A 13732-nucleotide genomic window follows, 5' to 3' on the forward strand; every position below is an offset into this window, starting at 1 on the left:
CACTTTCACACCCCACACCCACCCAGCCGCACCACCGACCACAATCACACCTCTGACTTCTGTGTTAACCATCCAGGAACAGGATGTGAGACGCATCTTCAAAAAACAAAAGATTAACAAAGCGGCAGGCCCAGATCATGTGTCCCCATCCTGCCTCAAAGTCTGCGTGGACCAGGTCGCTTCAGTCTTCACACAGATCTTCAATAGATCTCTGGAACTGTGCGAAGTACCATCCTGTTTCAAACGCTCCACCATCATTCCAGTCCCCAAGAAACCTACAATCTCGGGTCTAAATGACTACAGGTCTGTCGCCTTGACGTCTGTGGTCATGAAGTCCTTTGAACGTCTCGTGCTGGACCACCTCAAGAGCGTCACAGGTCCCCTGCTGGATCCCCTGCAGTTTGCCTACCAAGGGAACAGGTCTGCGGATGATGCAGTCATCATGGGACTGCACTTCATCCTAGAACACCTCGGCAGTGCAGGGACCTACACGAGGATCCTGTTTGTGGACTTCAGCTCAGCGTTCGCCACCATCATCCCTGAACTCCTTTCCTACAAGCTTCTCCAGCTCAGCGTCTCGCCTGCCATCTGCCAGTGGATTTACAGCTACCTGACGGGCAGGACACAGCAGGTGAGGCTGGGGGAGACGACCTCATACACACGCAGCATCAGCACTGGGGCCCCCCAAGGTTGTGTCCTCTCTTCTCTCTCTACACAAACGACTGCACCTCAATGCACCCGGCTGTCAAACTCCTGAAGTTTGCATATGTCACCACTGTCATCTGCCTCATCAAGGACGGTGACGAGGCTGGATATCGACAGGAAGTGGAGCAGCTGGAGCTGTTGTGCAGCCAACACAATCTGGAGCTGAACACGCTCAGGACTGTAGAGATGATCGTGGACTTCAGGAGGTATCCTTCACCACAGCTGCCCCTCACGCTGTCCAGCTGCCTGGTGTCAACTGTCGAGACCTTCAAGTTCCTGGGAATTACAGTCTCTCAGGACCTGAAGTGGGCGATCAACATCAACTCCGTCCTCAAAAAATCCTGCAGAGGATGTACTTCCTGCGGCTTCTGAGAAAGCACGGCCTGCCACAGGAGCTGCTTGAGGCAGTTCTACACAGCGGTCATCGAATCAGTCCTGTGTTCTTCCATCCCAGTCTGGTTTGGTGCTGCTACAAAAAAGGACAAACTCCGACTGCAACAGACTATCAAAACAGCTGAAAAAATTGTCTGTACCCCTCTACCCACCCTTGGGGCCTTGCACGCTGCCAGAACTAAGACAAGAGCGTGCAAAATCCTCTCGGACACTCCACATCCCAGTCACCGGCTCTTACAGCTCCTTCCCTCAGGTAGGTTCTACCGATAAATGCAAACTCGAACTAGCTGACATTCCAACAGCTTCTTCCCTCTTGCCATTAATTTCTTAAACAGTCAATTAAAAATTCCATTGCAACATGCTGCCAGTTTTTTTTTTTTTGTCTTGAATTTGTTGTCACCTTTCTGTGGGGCCAATTATACATTACCCATGCACTCACTGTAGTAGTCTCGCCACGCTGCACTATTTGCATATCTGTTGTTGACCAATACTGGCCACTCATGCCAGAGTAGCATCTGCCCCATTTGCACACTGATTGAGGAGTATCTGCAACATTTGCACAATCAACATTGTCCCAGATTATCGCACTATTCGTCACTTTAAACTCCATACATTCCTTTAAGTCTCGGCGCCCTTTGCACAATGGTCATTGCACCGGACTATTGCTATATTAGCCATTCAAACTGCTCTAAGTGCACGAGGACTCTGCAGCTTTCTCCACATTAGTAAAAAAAAAATACATTTGTACCGGCATTACCAGATAACTAGCAACCCTTTATTGCTCAGTTTTTCTCAATGACTTTATGTCTCAACAGTGTTCTCTGTCAATTGACTGTCTGTTGTCATACTAGAGCGGCTCCAACTACCGGAGACAAATTCCTTGTGTGTTTTTTGGACATACTTGGTAAATAAAGATGATTCTGATTCTGAAAATAATGGTCTTGTCTGCTCTCCGTCCTCCATGAGTCAGCAAGTACTCCGATAAATAATTAACAGATTGACAAAAAAAACTGAAATACAAAGCCCTATAAATTATTTTTGCTTCTATTAATAGTTCAGCCTTGGTTGAGTTCTATGCTCTACAGCGTGGCATTCGAGTTAACTATGATCATTATGGCATTGCCAAAACAACAAATCTAATGGTGGCCTACGACATTTGCACATGACTGTTGTATATTGTGTATTGCCATTCAGCCCAAAAATATCGTGATTTTATATTGGGGCATTTGGGCCGTGTCGACCAGGCCTTGTGGGGATGCTAATATTCATTCGCTCCCAACATCCGGGAGCATTAATGTTGTTAGCTGAGGTGGAAGCAGGAACCTTTACCGCCTTTAATATTCCACAGATGCTTGTCTCTCAGCCTTCCTGTGCCTTCCACAGGGCTTTCAGGTGGTTTGTGAGGCTGGTCATTCCGATTCTTCCTCCTCCCCAGCCGCAGGAGAGCACAGCTGTCGCCGCGGTAACTCTGTGGAGAAAGGCGGACCTTCCCAGCAACCTCCACCAATCAAAGGACCATCCAAGAAAAAGTCAGTGCCATTTGAATGATAAAAACATGATGATTTCATGTACGTCCATCAATCCTCAAACAGTAGACACTTTAATTCAAGGTCAGTTAGATATACAGTATGTAAGTTAAGTTTCAGTTGTCGATAATTCTCTCACAATTGCCCGACAATTGTGCAGCGTCTGTCTCACTCATGATATTACCCACCACCAATCTATGCTTGTTTCATGCTTCCACAATCACATTGTTAATAGACTTTACACGATCAGGATTTTTGAGGCCGATCAGCGAGTTTAAAAAAACGTTAACCAATCACTGATCGATCACATGATGGAGGAATGTGTCTATTTAAATGACCTGTTCATTTACTGTATATACTTGTGTACTTAATTGCTCAAAAAAATATATTTACAATAAATAATGTATCTTTGTTCCTCTATTTATGCCAGTGAGGCATAGTGACAGAACAAATGAATGTTCTTCTATTAGATGGCAGGAAGTAAATACAGTAATTAATGTATCCACTTTTTATGACATTTTTGTTTGTTGGTGTGCCGTGAGATTTTTCAATTGTAAAATATGTTCCTTGGCTCCATAAAGGTTGGAAATCACTGCTCTAGTCAGATCGTGTGTTCTAATCAGTCAGGTCAAACCAACATTACATAAATAATGGGTGCTAACTTACTGTAATTAAATTACTTTATTTTTAATTAAATTACTTTACCCACACCGAAACTTTAGAGCATGATTTGAAAGAACGGCGGCATGTTTACGTACAACCGTTCGTGCTACCACTAGCTTGCTAGGCTACATAACGTTTTGTTGCCTGCTTGCGAGCCGTATCCTATTAAAAGTATGGGAACATACCTCAAGCAAGCCTTAAACGAAGGTCCTCTCCTGTCCTGAGTACCGGTGACCACCAACAAACGTTTTTTCCCCATTTTGTTCTTACAAACACACGGCGCGATCCATTATTGTTGTCATCGCCATGGTAACAAGTGTATCTGGTCGCATTTGAGTTGACAAGATGAAGCCCAGTGATCGGAAAAAACGGGATGCGATGGTATCGGAATACAAGATTCTATTGCAGTAGTCTGACATAGTGCAATCGTGAAATAGCAAATTTGTCTTGTAGTCTGCTTACGTGTTGTCTGTTCAACACCGCCGACATGTTTTTATTTTTTATTTTATTTTTTAAATAACTTTATTGGCCGTCAGATATTTACAGGACTACGCCAAAAGACACGTGACAAGGCTAAAAATAAACTAGCTTTTGGATTCAAATATACTGTGAATGTAAATGTCTTTTGCGGAGCCGATCAATGACGTCATTGATCGGATCGGCAAATTATGACATTGAAGCCGATCAGCATAAAATGCTAATTATCGCCCGATACCGATAAGGCCGATAAAATCGGTGTAAAGTCTAATTGTTAATCAATCCAGTAAAAACCTAATGCATGTTCCTTATTATTGTCGTATGCGGATGCTTTCATGATGAACGATTCCTCTCGGAGCAGCAGTGACCCACGCTGACCCCGTGCTGGTGCCATCATTTCACTGATGGCTGAGCATTTAGCCCTACAGATACGTCTGCAAAGCACACAGCTCGGCACACTGGGCCACACGGAAAGCTGCGTAACGTTGTCGCTCCAAGCCACACTGTCTCTTCATGTCACATGGCCTCAGCTTGAAGGAGTATGTACCCACATAATTGGGGTAATTGTGCTGAAGTAACGTGCTGGCAGTGTTGCCTGCCTGGCTGGGTTTGGGCTGCCCGCAGCAAGTCTGGCAATACGCTGGCTTCCTTGCTAGACTTTGGGGTCAGTCTGTGTGTATTTGGCACAGATATGCAGCTTCCCCTGGCAGCTAATGGCAACTGACTTCTGACATTGTGCCTATTTAAAATAATGTGCAAAGGAATGGCTAAATGGCTTGTTTTATGTAGTGACTATGTTTTGTGACTCTTGTGCACCAGATTTGTTCCTTGCATGTTGGTATTGTGATATTTGCTTACAGCTGCAATTAGTTGTCATTCTAAAGAACGTAACCACACACACTATTTGTGGGATATTGCCAGGTAATGGGTTTTTGTGGTGGTGCTTGGCCAGAAAGGTAGAGGACCCATTTGCAGGGACGCAAGGCAGAAGTGGAGGAAACTCAAAAATGGATTTAATTTTAAAAACTGGATCATGGAGGCAAATGTGAATAATTAACAGATATATATATATATATATATATATATATATATATATATATATATATATATATATTCAAACAAACACTGAAAATACTAAAGGAAACTTGACATGACTAGGGAACTGACTGACAAAGGACATATAACATCGATAATGACCCAACCAGGACTGAAAGAAACCATGAAACTAAATACAGGCAAACGACAAGACAATGAGGAACACCAAGACAATGAGGAACACCAAGACGCGAGTGGCTGGAGGGGGCTGACAGGTTGACATAAACCTTTTTCAGAGGGCTGATGAGAACAGGTGGAGACAATAACCAAATGAGCAGACAAGACAAGAACATGTGACACAGAAAAACTTGACAAAAGCATGAAACGAAGTAAATCTAATCAGAACCAATTCAACAAAAACACAGACAATGACAGTGTCTCAACCCCGCGCCCCCAACCGACCACCACCACCACCCCCACCATGCTGGGCAGCAGGAACGTCTGCGTCGGCTTTTTCAGTCTGCCACCATAGAGGTTGGGGAGCATAGGAAACAGGTGCAGAGTGTGCAGGAAATAGGGAAGGCGACCTAGGAAACATGGGTGGTATGTGACGAGGTGAAGAATTTGGAACGGAAGGAGTTGACTTGGGGGCAGGTTTGGGACGTGACTGGATGGGCGTGGAAATGGGTAATGACCATGAACTATACAGGGACTCAGCCCTGTCGTGAATAACGAAAACCTGTAAGTAACTGACTGTGTATATATATATATGCTTATAATGGTTACTCTAACTTTAGATACACCACATAGGATGGTCCCAAAACACTTTGTTACAAACTCATGTTACAACATTTCCGTTAAAAGATAAATGGCTTACAGATGACTGAGCTTTATATTAGCCACACGGCAAACACATACAGTATACTCCGTAACGTCCCCGAACGAAACCTAGCTCTAGCCCTACTTAAAATGATCTCAGAATAGATGTATCAAAAACTTTCTTGACACCAATTACTACTTTCCGATTAGCAAGGGCTTTGGCATCATCTTGTGGCATCTTAGGGCAGTGAATAGCTGAGGGTAGGTTCCACACAAAAAAAAAAAGAAATAGGTGAATTCATGAGTAGAAAACTGCAAACAGGAGAGGGTACACTGTCACACAAGTCAACAAAGGAAAAACTACTTGACTTCAAAATGTTTACACAATAAATCAACACTTCAATCCACACACCTGTGTAGCATACAATAATTTTAGCTCCTGTGGTTAATGCAGCTTGCTCATCCCGCAGTGCCACACATCTCTTGCTCACTGAGTGCCTCCTGATGCTGAGGCAGTTTCTATGGCAACCGCAGGCTGCCGTACTGCTCCTATTTCAACGAATCAGGCGCTGCTAGTTTCTCAAGTGGGCCCGCGGGGTGGGTGTTGTCAACCTGTATCCGTGGCAACCCAGCACACGGCAGCAGGCTTGACAGTGAAACATGACACAACCCCCTTCTGCTGTCCGTTCCCCAAGTGATTCTTGTAAACATCGACTATTTCTGTTCACTGCATTCATTGGAGCCACCGAGATTAAATGCTGTGCTCCATGTCTCCTCCTCGCTCTCATGTTATCAATATGTTTCACAACAGTGAGTGGCACTCAATACGCCTTGCAGCTCACCAACAGCTGACCTTCATCTCGGTTTATTAATAGTGGACTCACAGAGGCTGAACTGATGATGCTGGAGGGGAGCTGACACTTATTTATCGCCCTACTATGATGTATTATTTTGAAAAGAAGCAGTGTAGTAGGCTTCGATAAAGGGATAAAATGAGCAACTACCATAGAGTAGCATGGTATTTTGTCAAAGCTCCTCATGATGTACGTTGATATGACCCGTCCCGTCTCTGTTGAAACGTACAGTTCATCTTGGGTTTTTTTCTGTTATCATAGACGCGCTCCTCCAAATTGGAACAGTTTGGCCAATTTTCTTTTTTTTTTCTGCTGTGGTCCCATTATCATTTATGGGAAAATGAGACGCTTTTGTTCCTTGGTATTTATGACTGCGTTTCATATATAACTGAGATGACAGTATTATTTGGAACAAAACACCACATTTTTAGGTGAACAAAATTATTGGAAGACAGAGTCAACAGACTGAATTGAAAGACTATTTAGTTGCAAGTCCTTGCGAAGACCCATTGGCATCACTCCTTCTGCATTTTGCATGCAACTTTTGCATTCTTTTATTGAGATGGGTTTCCACACTTTCACCACATCCTTTTTCAGTTGTTTGCATTGGGGACAGGGTTCTCCCTTCAGTCTTCTCTTTAACAGATAGACTGCATGCTCCACAGTCTGGAGATTTACCCCTTTGAACTCTTTGTTGTTTTGGCAGTGTTTTTTTATTTTTATTATTATTTTTATTTTTATTTTATTTTTGGCTCATCTTGCTACATGGTGAAGGCTCTCACAATCAGTTTGGTTGCATTTTTCTTTGAATTGGTGGACAAAATATTTGTGGAGATGTCTGACTTCGTTTTTCTGCTTGCATGTGTTACGTCAATGAAGATTAGTGAGCCCGTCCCAGAAGAAGCCAAACACAAGCCATGACCTTCCTGCCTCCACTTTGCAGATCTTTTCTTTCTTGAAGCTTTAGCCTTTCCATCTCTTTTGTAAAGGTTCATCTTTGTGTCGTCCATCCATAAAATATTTTTTTAGCTTTTTCAAAATTTAACTGTGGTCTTCCTATTCTTCTTGCTAATCATTGGTTTGCATCTTCTTGTATATCCTCTGCACCTTTCTACATGGCATCATCTGCAAATAGAAGAATTTGACTTCATCCTGTCTCGCCTACTTTTGGAGGGGCCCGTATGACAGAGCACTAAAATTAAATGATTAATATGAGGTATACTGTAAGTCGATACGATTTTTGACATGAACTGAATGTTTGACCTTTTTAAAAGCGATGTTCCCTGACATTAAATATGTGGAACCAGGGAAGCCTCTTGCTCTGATTTGTGCGTTTAATATTGGAGAAGGTGTTTTACATTTTAATGTAAAAATGTTTTTGGCCATTACATGCATATAAAACATATAGACATAATAATTACAGCTCTGGAAAGCACGCCGCCTAAGGAGGCAACAGTTACTGTTGTTGCGAATTGACAAACTCCAGACAAACGGGACACATCAAGGCTCAAAGTGGCCAAACAAACTATATATTCCTGATTGCCTTCCTTCCAGGATGTCAGCCCCCGCCGGTGTGCCAGTGTCCCTGTCTCAGCGTGCTCGCTACGCCACCTACTTTGATGTTGCAGTGCTGCGCTGCCTTCTGCAGCCCCACTGGACAGAAGAGGGGGTGCACTGGGCATTGATGTACTACCTCCAACGCTTGAGACAGATTCTGGAGGAGAGGCCTGAACGTGTCCCAGAGCCGCTGGTTGTGCCTCTGCCACGCCCGCGAAGCAGCTCTATGGTGGCTGCCACCCCCTCACTGGTCAATACCCATAAAACCCAGGTAACAAACTCAAGAACAGACGGATTCACACACCTCTAAAGCGTACAATCATTTTAGCTCCTGTGATCATTTGTGCGGTGTACACACAGGCACAATTTCATGTATAATTTCATGTAAGTTAAAATAAGCAGGTACATTATATTTGTAAAGCACTTTTCACTGAGGGGACTCACAAAGTTCTTTACAAAGTTAAAATACGCAAATGTTAAATTATGAGTGGGGTGTCCGGCTGACTTGGGGCTTATGGTAGGGTGTCAGCGCCTCCTACCTTGGACGGGCTTGCCTTTTGTAGCCCCTTTTCTCTGTGGTCTTCCAGATAGTTTGGCCGCGCCGGATCCGCTTGACTCTAGCCTCTTACTTCACACACACTGCACATTTGTATTACTCACACTGTACATACTTCGCACATTCACATCTCATTCAGGGTCCCCTGTGGGACTATGACAAGGCATGATGGGGCGGGCGCCGGGCCGGGTACTGGCACATCTGTGCTGGTTTCCGATCTGGTCCTGCCCATCTGTGGGGGTAGAGCAGTGTCGGGCTGGGGAGGACACTCGGCCAGGTATTCCGGCACTCCGGCCTGCTCTGTGGCCCGCCATCCCTTGACCCCGCGGATTTTCAATGCGCCACATATATTTGTACATCATTTGAAGGCCTGCGTGGGGGTGACAGTTACAGGTCATTATTGTCCTATGACCATCTCGCCAATTTGAATGCACTACACAGCATCACACATGATCACGGTACAGGGATAATGGTTGCCGGTCGGGGACCTGCAAACCATAGCATTTTCAATAAGCATGAGAAAAAATCATCTATCCATCCATTTTCCGTACCGCTTATCCTCACAAGGGTTGCCAGCCAATTGCAGGGCATATATAAACAAACATCCCAAAAACATGCATGGTAGGTTAATTGAAGACTCTAAATTGCCCGTAGGTGTTAATGTGAGTGTGAATGGTTGTTTGTTTACATGTGCCCTGCGATTGGCTGGCAACCAGTTCAGGGTGTACCCCGCCTCTCGCTCGACGATAGCTGGGATAGGCTCCAGCACGCCCGAAAACCCTCGTGAGGATAAGCGGTACAGAAAATGGATGGATGGATGGAAACCACATTTACTGACAAACTGTGCATATGAATAGCTAAATCAGAGAAACTAATACTTTTGCTCTCGTCTCTTGCTTTTCTTTTATTTCTTCCAGAACTGTACATATGTAATCAAGTCTTATTTGAATGGCTGCCTATATACAGCCCCAATTCCAATGAAGTTGGGACATTGTGTTCAACATAAATAAAAACAGAATGCCATGATTTGCAAATCATGTTCGACCTATATTTAATTGAATACACTAGAAAGACAAGATATTTTATGTTCAAACTGATAAACTTTGTTTTTAGCAAATAATTATTAACTTAGAATTTTATGGCTGCAACACTTTCCAAGTAAGTTGGGACAGGGTCCTGTTTACCACTGTGTTACATCACCTTTTCTTTTAACAACATTCAATTAATGTTTCGGAACTGAGGACACTAATTGTTGAAGCTTTGTAGGTGGAATTATTTCCCATTCTTGCTTGATGTACAGCTTCAGCTGTTCAACAGTCCGGGGTCTCCGTTGTTGTTTTTTACGCTTCATAATGCGCCACACATTTTCAATGGGAAACAGATCTGGACTGCCGGCAGGCCAGTCCGCACACTTTTACTACGGTGTTGTAACACGTGCAGAATGTGGTTTGGCATTGTCTTGCTGAAATAAGCAGGGGCGTCCATAAAAAAGACGTTGCTTGGATGGCAGCATATGTTTCTCCAAAACCTGTATGTACCTTTCAGCATTAATGGTGCCTTCACAGATGTGTAAGTTACCCATGCCATTGGCACTAACACAGCCCCATACCATCACAGATGCTGGCTTTTGAACTTTGCATCCTTAACAGTCCAGATGGTTCTTTTCCTCTTTGGCCCGGAGGACACGACGTCCACAATTTCCCAAAACAATTTGAAATGTGGACTCGTCGGACCACAGAACACTTTTCCACTTTGCATCAGTCCATCTTAGATGAGCTCGGGCCCAGAGAAGCCGGCGGTGTTTCTGGGTGTTGTTGATAAATGGATTTTGCTTTGCGTAGTTGAGTTTTAAGTTGCACTTACGGATGTAGCGAGCAGGTGGTGATATCCTTTACACATTGATGTCGGTTTTTGATGCAGTGCCGACTGAGTGATCGAAGGTCACTGGCATTCAATGTTGGTTTTTGGCCTTGCTGCTTACATGCAGTTATTTTTCCAGATTCTCTGAACCTTTTGATGATATTATGGACCGTAGATGATGAAATCCCTAAATTCCTTGCAATTGTACGTTGAGGAACATTGTCCTTAAACTGTTCGACTATTTTCTCACGCACTTGTTCGCAAAGAGGAGAACCTCGCCCCATCTTTGCTTGTGAATGACTGAGCAATTCAGGGAAGCTCCCAATCATTATACCCAGTCATGGCACCCACCTGTTCCCAATTAGCCTGTTCACCTGTGGGATGGTCCAAAAAAGTGTTTGATGAGCATTCCTCAACTTTCTCAGTCTATTCTAAGTTAATGATTATTTGCTAAAAACAATAAAGTTGATCACTTTGAACATTAAATATTTTGTCTTTGTAGTGTATTCAATTAAATATAGGTTGAACATTATTTGCAAATCATTGTATTCTGTTTTTCTTTGTTTAACACAACGTCCCAACTTCATTGAAATTGGGGTTGTACATGTGTTTTTTACTGCTTTATGAACATATCTAAGAAGTATAGCTAAAATGGAAGTGTTTCACAATTTCAGGGCAATGGACTGCAACTCTCTATCACCTTTTTAGTTTTAAATCTTGGAGGAGGACAGTAAATAGAAGGCAGTAAGCAGACCGCAGTCATCTAACAGGACATAAAATGCTCCAGTATGTATAAGCCTGAACACTGAGGGCTCTGTAAGTGTCTGTTAAAAACATTTTACTGAATCCTGAAATGAACAGCGAGCCAGTCCAAGGATGACAGGGACTGTTGATGTGCATTATGCACATATGGGATCCAGACAAAAGACTAGCAGCAGCGTTATAAACTAACTGGAGATGGCCGAATGACATTCAGAAATGTTTGTGTTTGCATTTTTGCAGGATATGAGTCTCAAATGCAATGAGGAGGGCAAATCTCTGAGCACTGAGACATTCACAAAGGTTTCCTTAACCAATCTTCGTCGCCAAGCTGTACCTGACCTTTCATCTGACCTTGGCATGAACATCTTTAAGAAGGTCAGCCAAAATTACAGTTTTTCATTTTTTAATCAATATCAATAAAGAGGAAACTGTTGTTCTTAGTGGGAAGCCTATTTTTTTTTTCTTTCAGTTTAAGAACCGGCGGGAGGACCGTGAGAGGAAGGGCTCTATCCCCTTCCATCACACAGGGAAGAAGCGCCAGCGCCGCATGGGCGTCCCCTTCCTGCTCCACGAGGACCACCTTGATGTCTCGCCCACCCGGAGCACATTCTCCTTTGGGAGCTTCTCTGGCCTGGGCGATGATCGGCGCACTCTGGACCGTGTGGGCTGGCAAGCCACAATCATGGGTATCCATGTTGACAATAGAATAGAACCAACAATCCGAGTTCCTCAACCTCGGCATCCCACTTTCCTCCATCAAATCCCGGCTCAGTGACTTCTCCTCTTCATCAGCCTCAAAACAGCTTTAAACATTCATCCTCGTCTCTACAACATGGTCAACAAATAAATAAATTATACTACCCAGTTGAAGAGAGAGAACAAAATTATCACAACAAAATATGCACAATCTGTTAACTGAATATTCAAATTTGGAAAAAAACCATCCCATTATTTCGTAACAAAATAAAAAAAGAACAGAATAGAATGCAGTAGAAACACAATTTTTGTAGTATTCATGAATGCTTGTTAGCAGACCAATAAGACGACTCATCTAGATCTACATTCTTTACACAAAGTCACTGACCCCTTTCACTCGCCTCTTGGCAAGAATTTACTGGAATATTTTTGCCCTCTGTGTCGCAGGTAAATTCACCCGTCGAGGCAGCACAGACACAGCCGCCGATGCTGACAGTCTAAGCACCAAGCACTCTCATTCCCACCACTCGCTTCTCAGAGACATGCCTGACCACTCAAACAGCCACAGCGAGAACACCTTCAAAGAGGGTAAGGAGCTTGTGTGTCAATTACTGAATGTCTGCAATCAGAAGTTATTTGAATCATTAAATGTCTATGCATTGCTGAATGCGTTACATGTAGGCCTATATATTTTTTAGTACTTTTTGTTCTGGGTTTATCTTTCAGCGAGATTTAGACTTGTTAATATTGTTCTGTGACGTTTTCTTATTCTTGACACAGATTACTCATCAGTAATTTACAGATGCGTAGTTTGTTGTTTTAATCCCAAATTAAATGTACTCTCTCGTCGTTGTTGCACACCACACAGAGAACCAGACCAGATGAATGCAGGCATGACCAGTGTTGCCACAGTTACCTTGAAAAAGTAATTTAGTTACTTTACTGATCACTTGATATTAAAAGCAACTAAGTTAGAAAAAAATAACTTTTTAGTTACTTTCGGCAACTGCCAAGTGGCAGTAATATCACTTATCCATAGTACAAAAAAAGCATTCGCTTCACCTTACCCATTACTTGGTAATGTACGCCACACAAGTTACAGAATTATGTTATCAACATGAAGCAATAACTTAAAGGTCAGAGGACAAAGATGTTACGGGGTCAGTTAAAATTCACATTTGTATTGTTTACAGTGGGTACGGAAAGTATTCAGACCTGCTTAAATTTGTCACTCTTTGTTATATTGCAGCCATTTGCTTAAATCCTTTAAGTTCCTTTTTTCCCCTCATTAATGTACACACAGCACCCCATGTTGACGGAAAAAAACGGAATTGTTCAGATTTTTGCAGATTTATTAAAAAAGAAAAACTGAATTATCACACAGCCATAAGTATTCAGACACTTTGCTGTGACACTCGTATATTTAACTCGCGTGCTGTCCATTTCTTCTGATCATCCTTAAAATGGTTCTATGGCATTGGAGTGCTGTGGGGGTGTTTTTCAGCTGCAGGGACAGGACGACTGGTTGCAATTGAAGGAAAGATGAATGCGCCCAAGTACAGGGATATCCTGGAAGAAAAACTTCTCCAGAGTAATCAGGACCTCAGACTGGGCTGAAGGTTCACCTTCCAACAAGACAATGACCCTAAGCACACAGCAAATGTACAGACGACAGTATTGAAAAGTACTGCCTGGGTCTTTTTTTCCTACTGCCCAGTGCATAATAACCATAATAGAGTCATAGGTATATACAAGGAAATCCTCACCTCTTGTCTATGCCGCTTCGCTGTTGCACCATGGCGGCTGCAAGATTTTAGTTCTCTTGTTGA

General features: G+C 43.2%; 1 protein-coding gene across 15 annotated transcripts in view; it reads left to right on the forward strand.

Moving 5' to 3' along the window:
• LOC133403429 (protein unc-80 homolog) overlaps positions 1-13732 on the forward strand; it is a 70640-nt gene that overhangs the window by 5742 nt on the left and 51166 nt on the right. For 14 of the 15 annotated variants that reach the window (XR_009768690.1, XM_061678371.1, XM_061678372.1 and 11 more), the window contains exons 7-11: positions 2482-2627; positions 8027-8300; positions 11448-11582; positions 11677-11893; positions 12351-12491. Coding sequence is in view for 14 of the 15 variants with exons in the window: in XM_061678371.1 (XP_061534355.1) it covers positions 2482-2627; positions 8027-8300; positions 11448-11582; positions 11677-11893; positions 12351-12491 (913 nt within the window). In the remaining variant the exon portion in view is untranslated. The remainder of the gene's footprint in view (positions 1-2481; positions 2628-8026; positions 8301-11447; positions 11583-11676; positions 11894-12350; positions 12492-13732) is intronic. The other variant, XM_061678374.1, reaches the window with a different exon arrangement.

Source organism: Phycodurus eques, chromosome 1 (genome assembly GCF_024500275.1).
Source record: "Phycodurus eques isolate BA_2022a chromosome 1, UOR_Pequ_1.1, whole genome shotgun sequence".
NCBI lineage: Eukaryota > Metazoa > Chordata > Actinopteri > Syngnathiformes > Syngnathidae > Phycodurus > Phycodurus eques.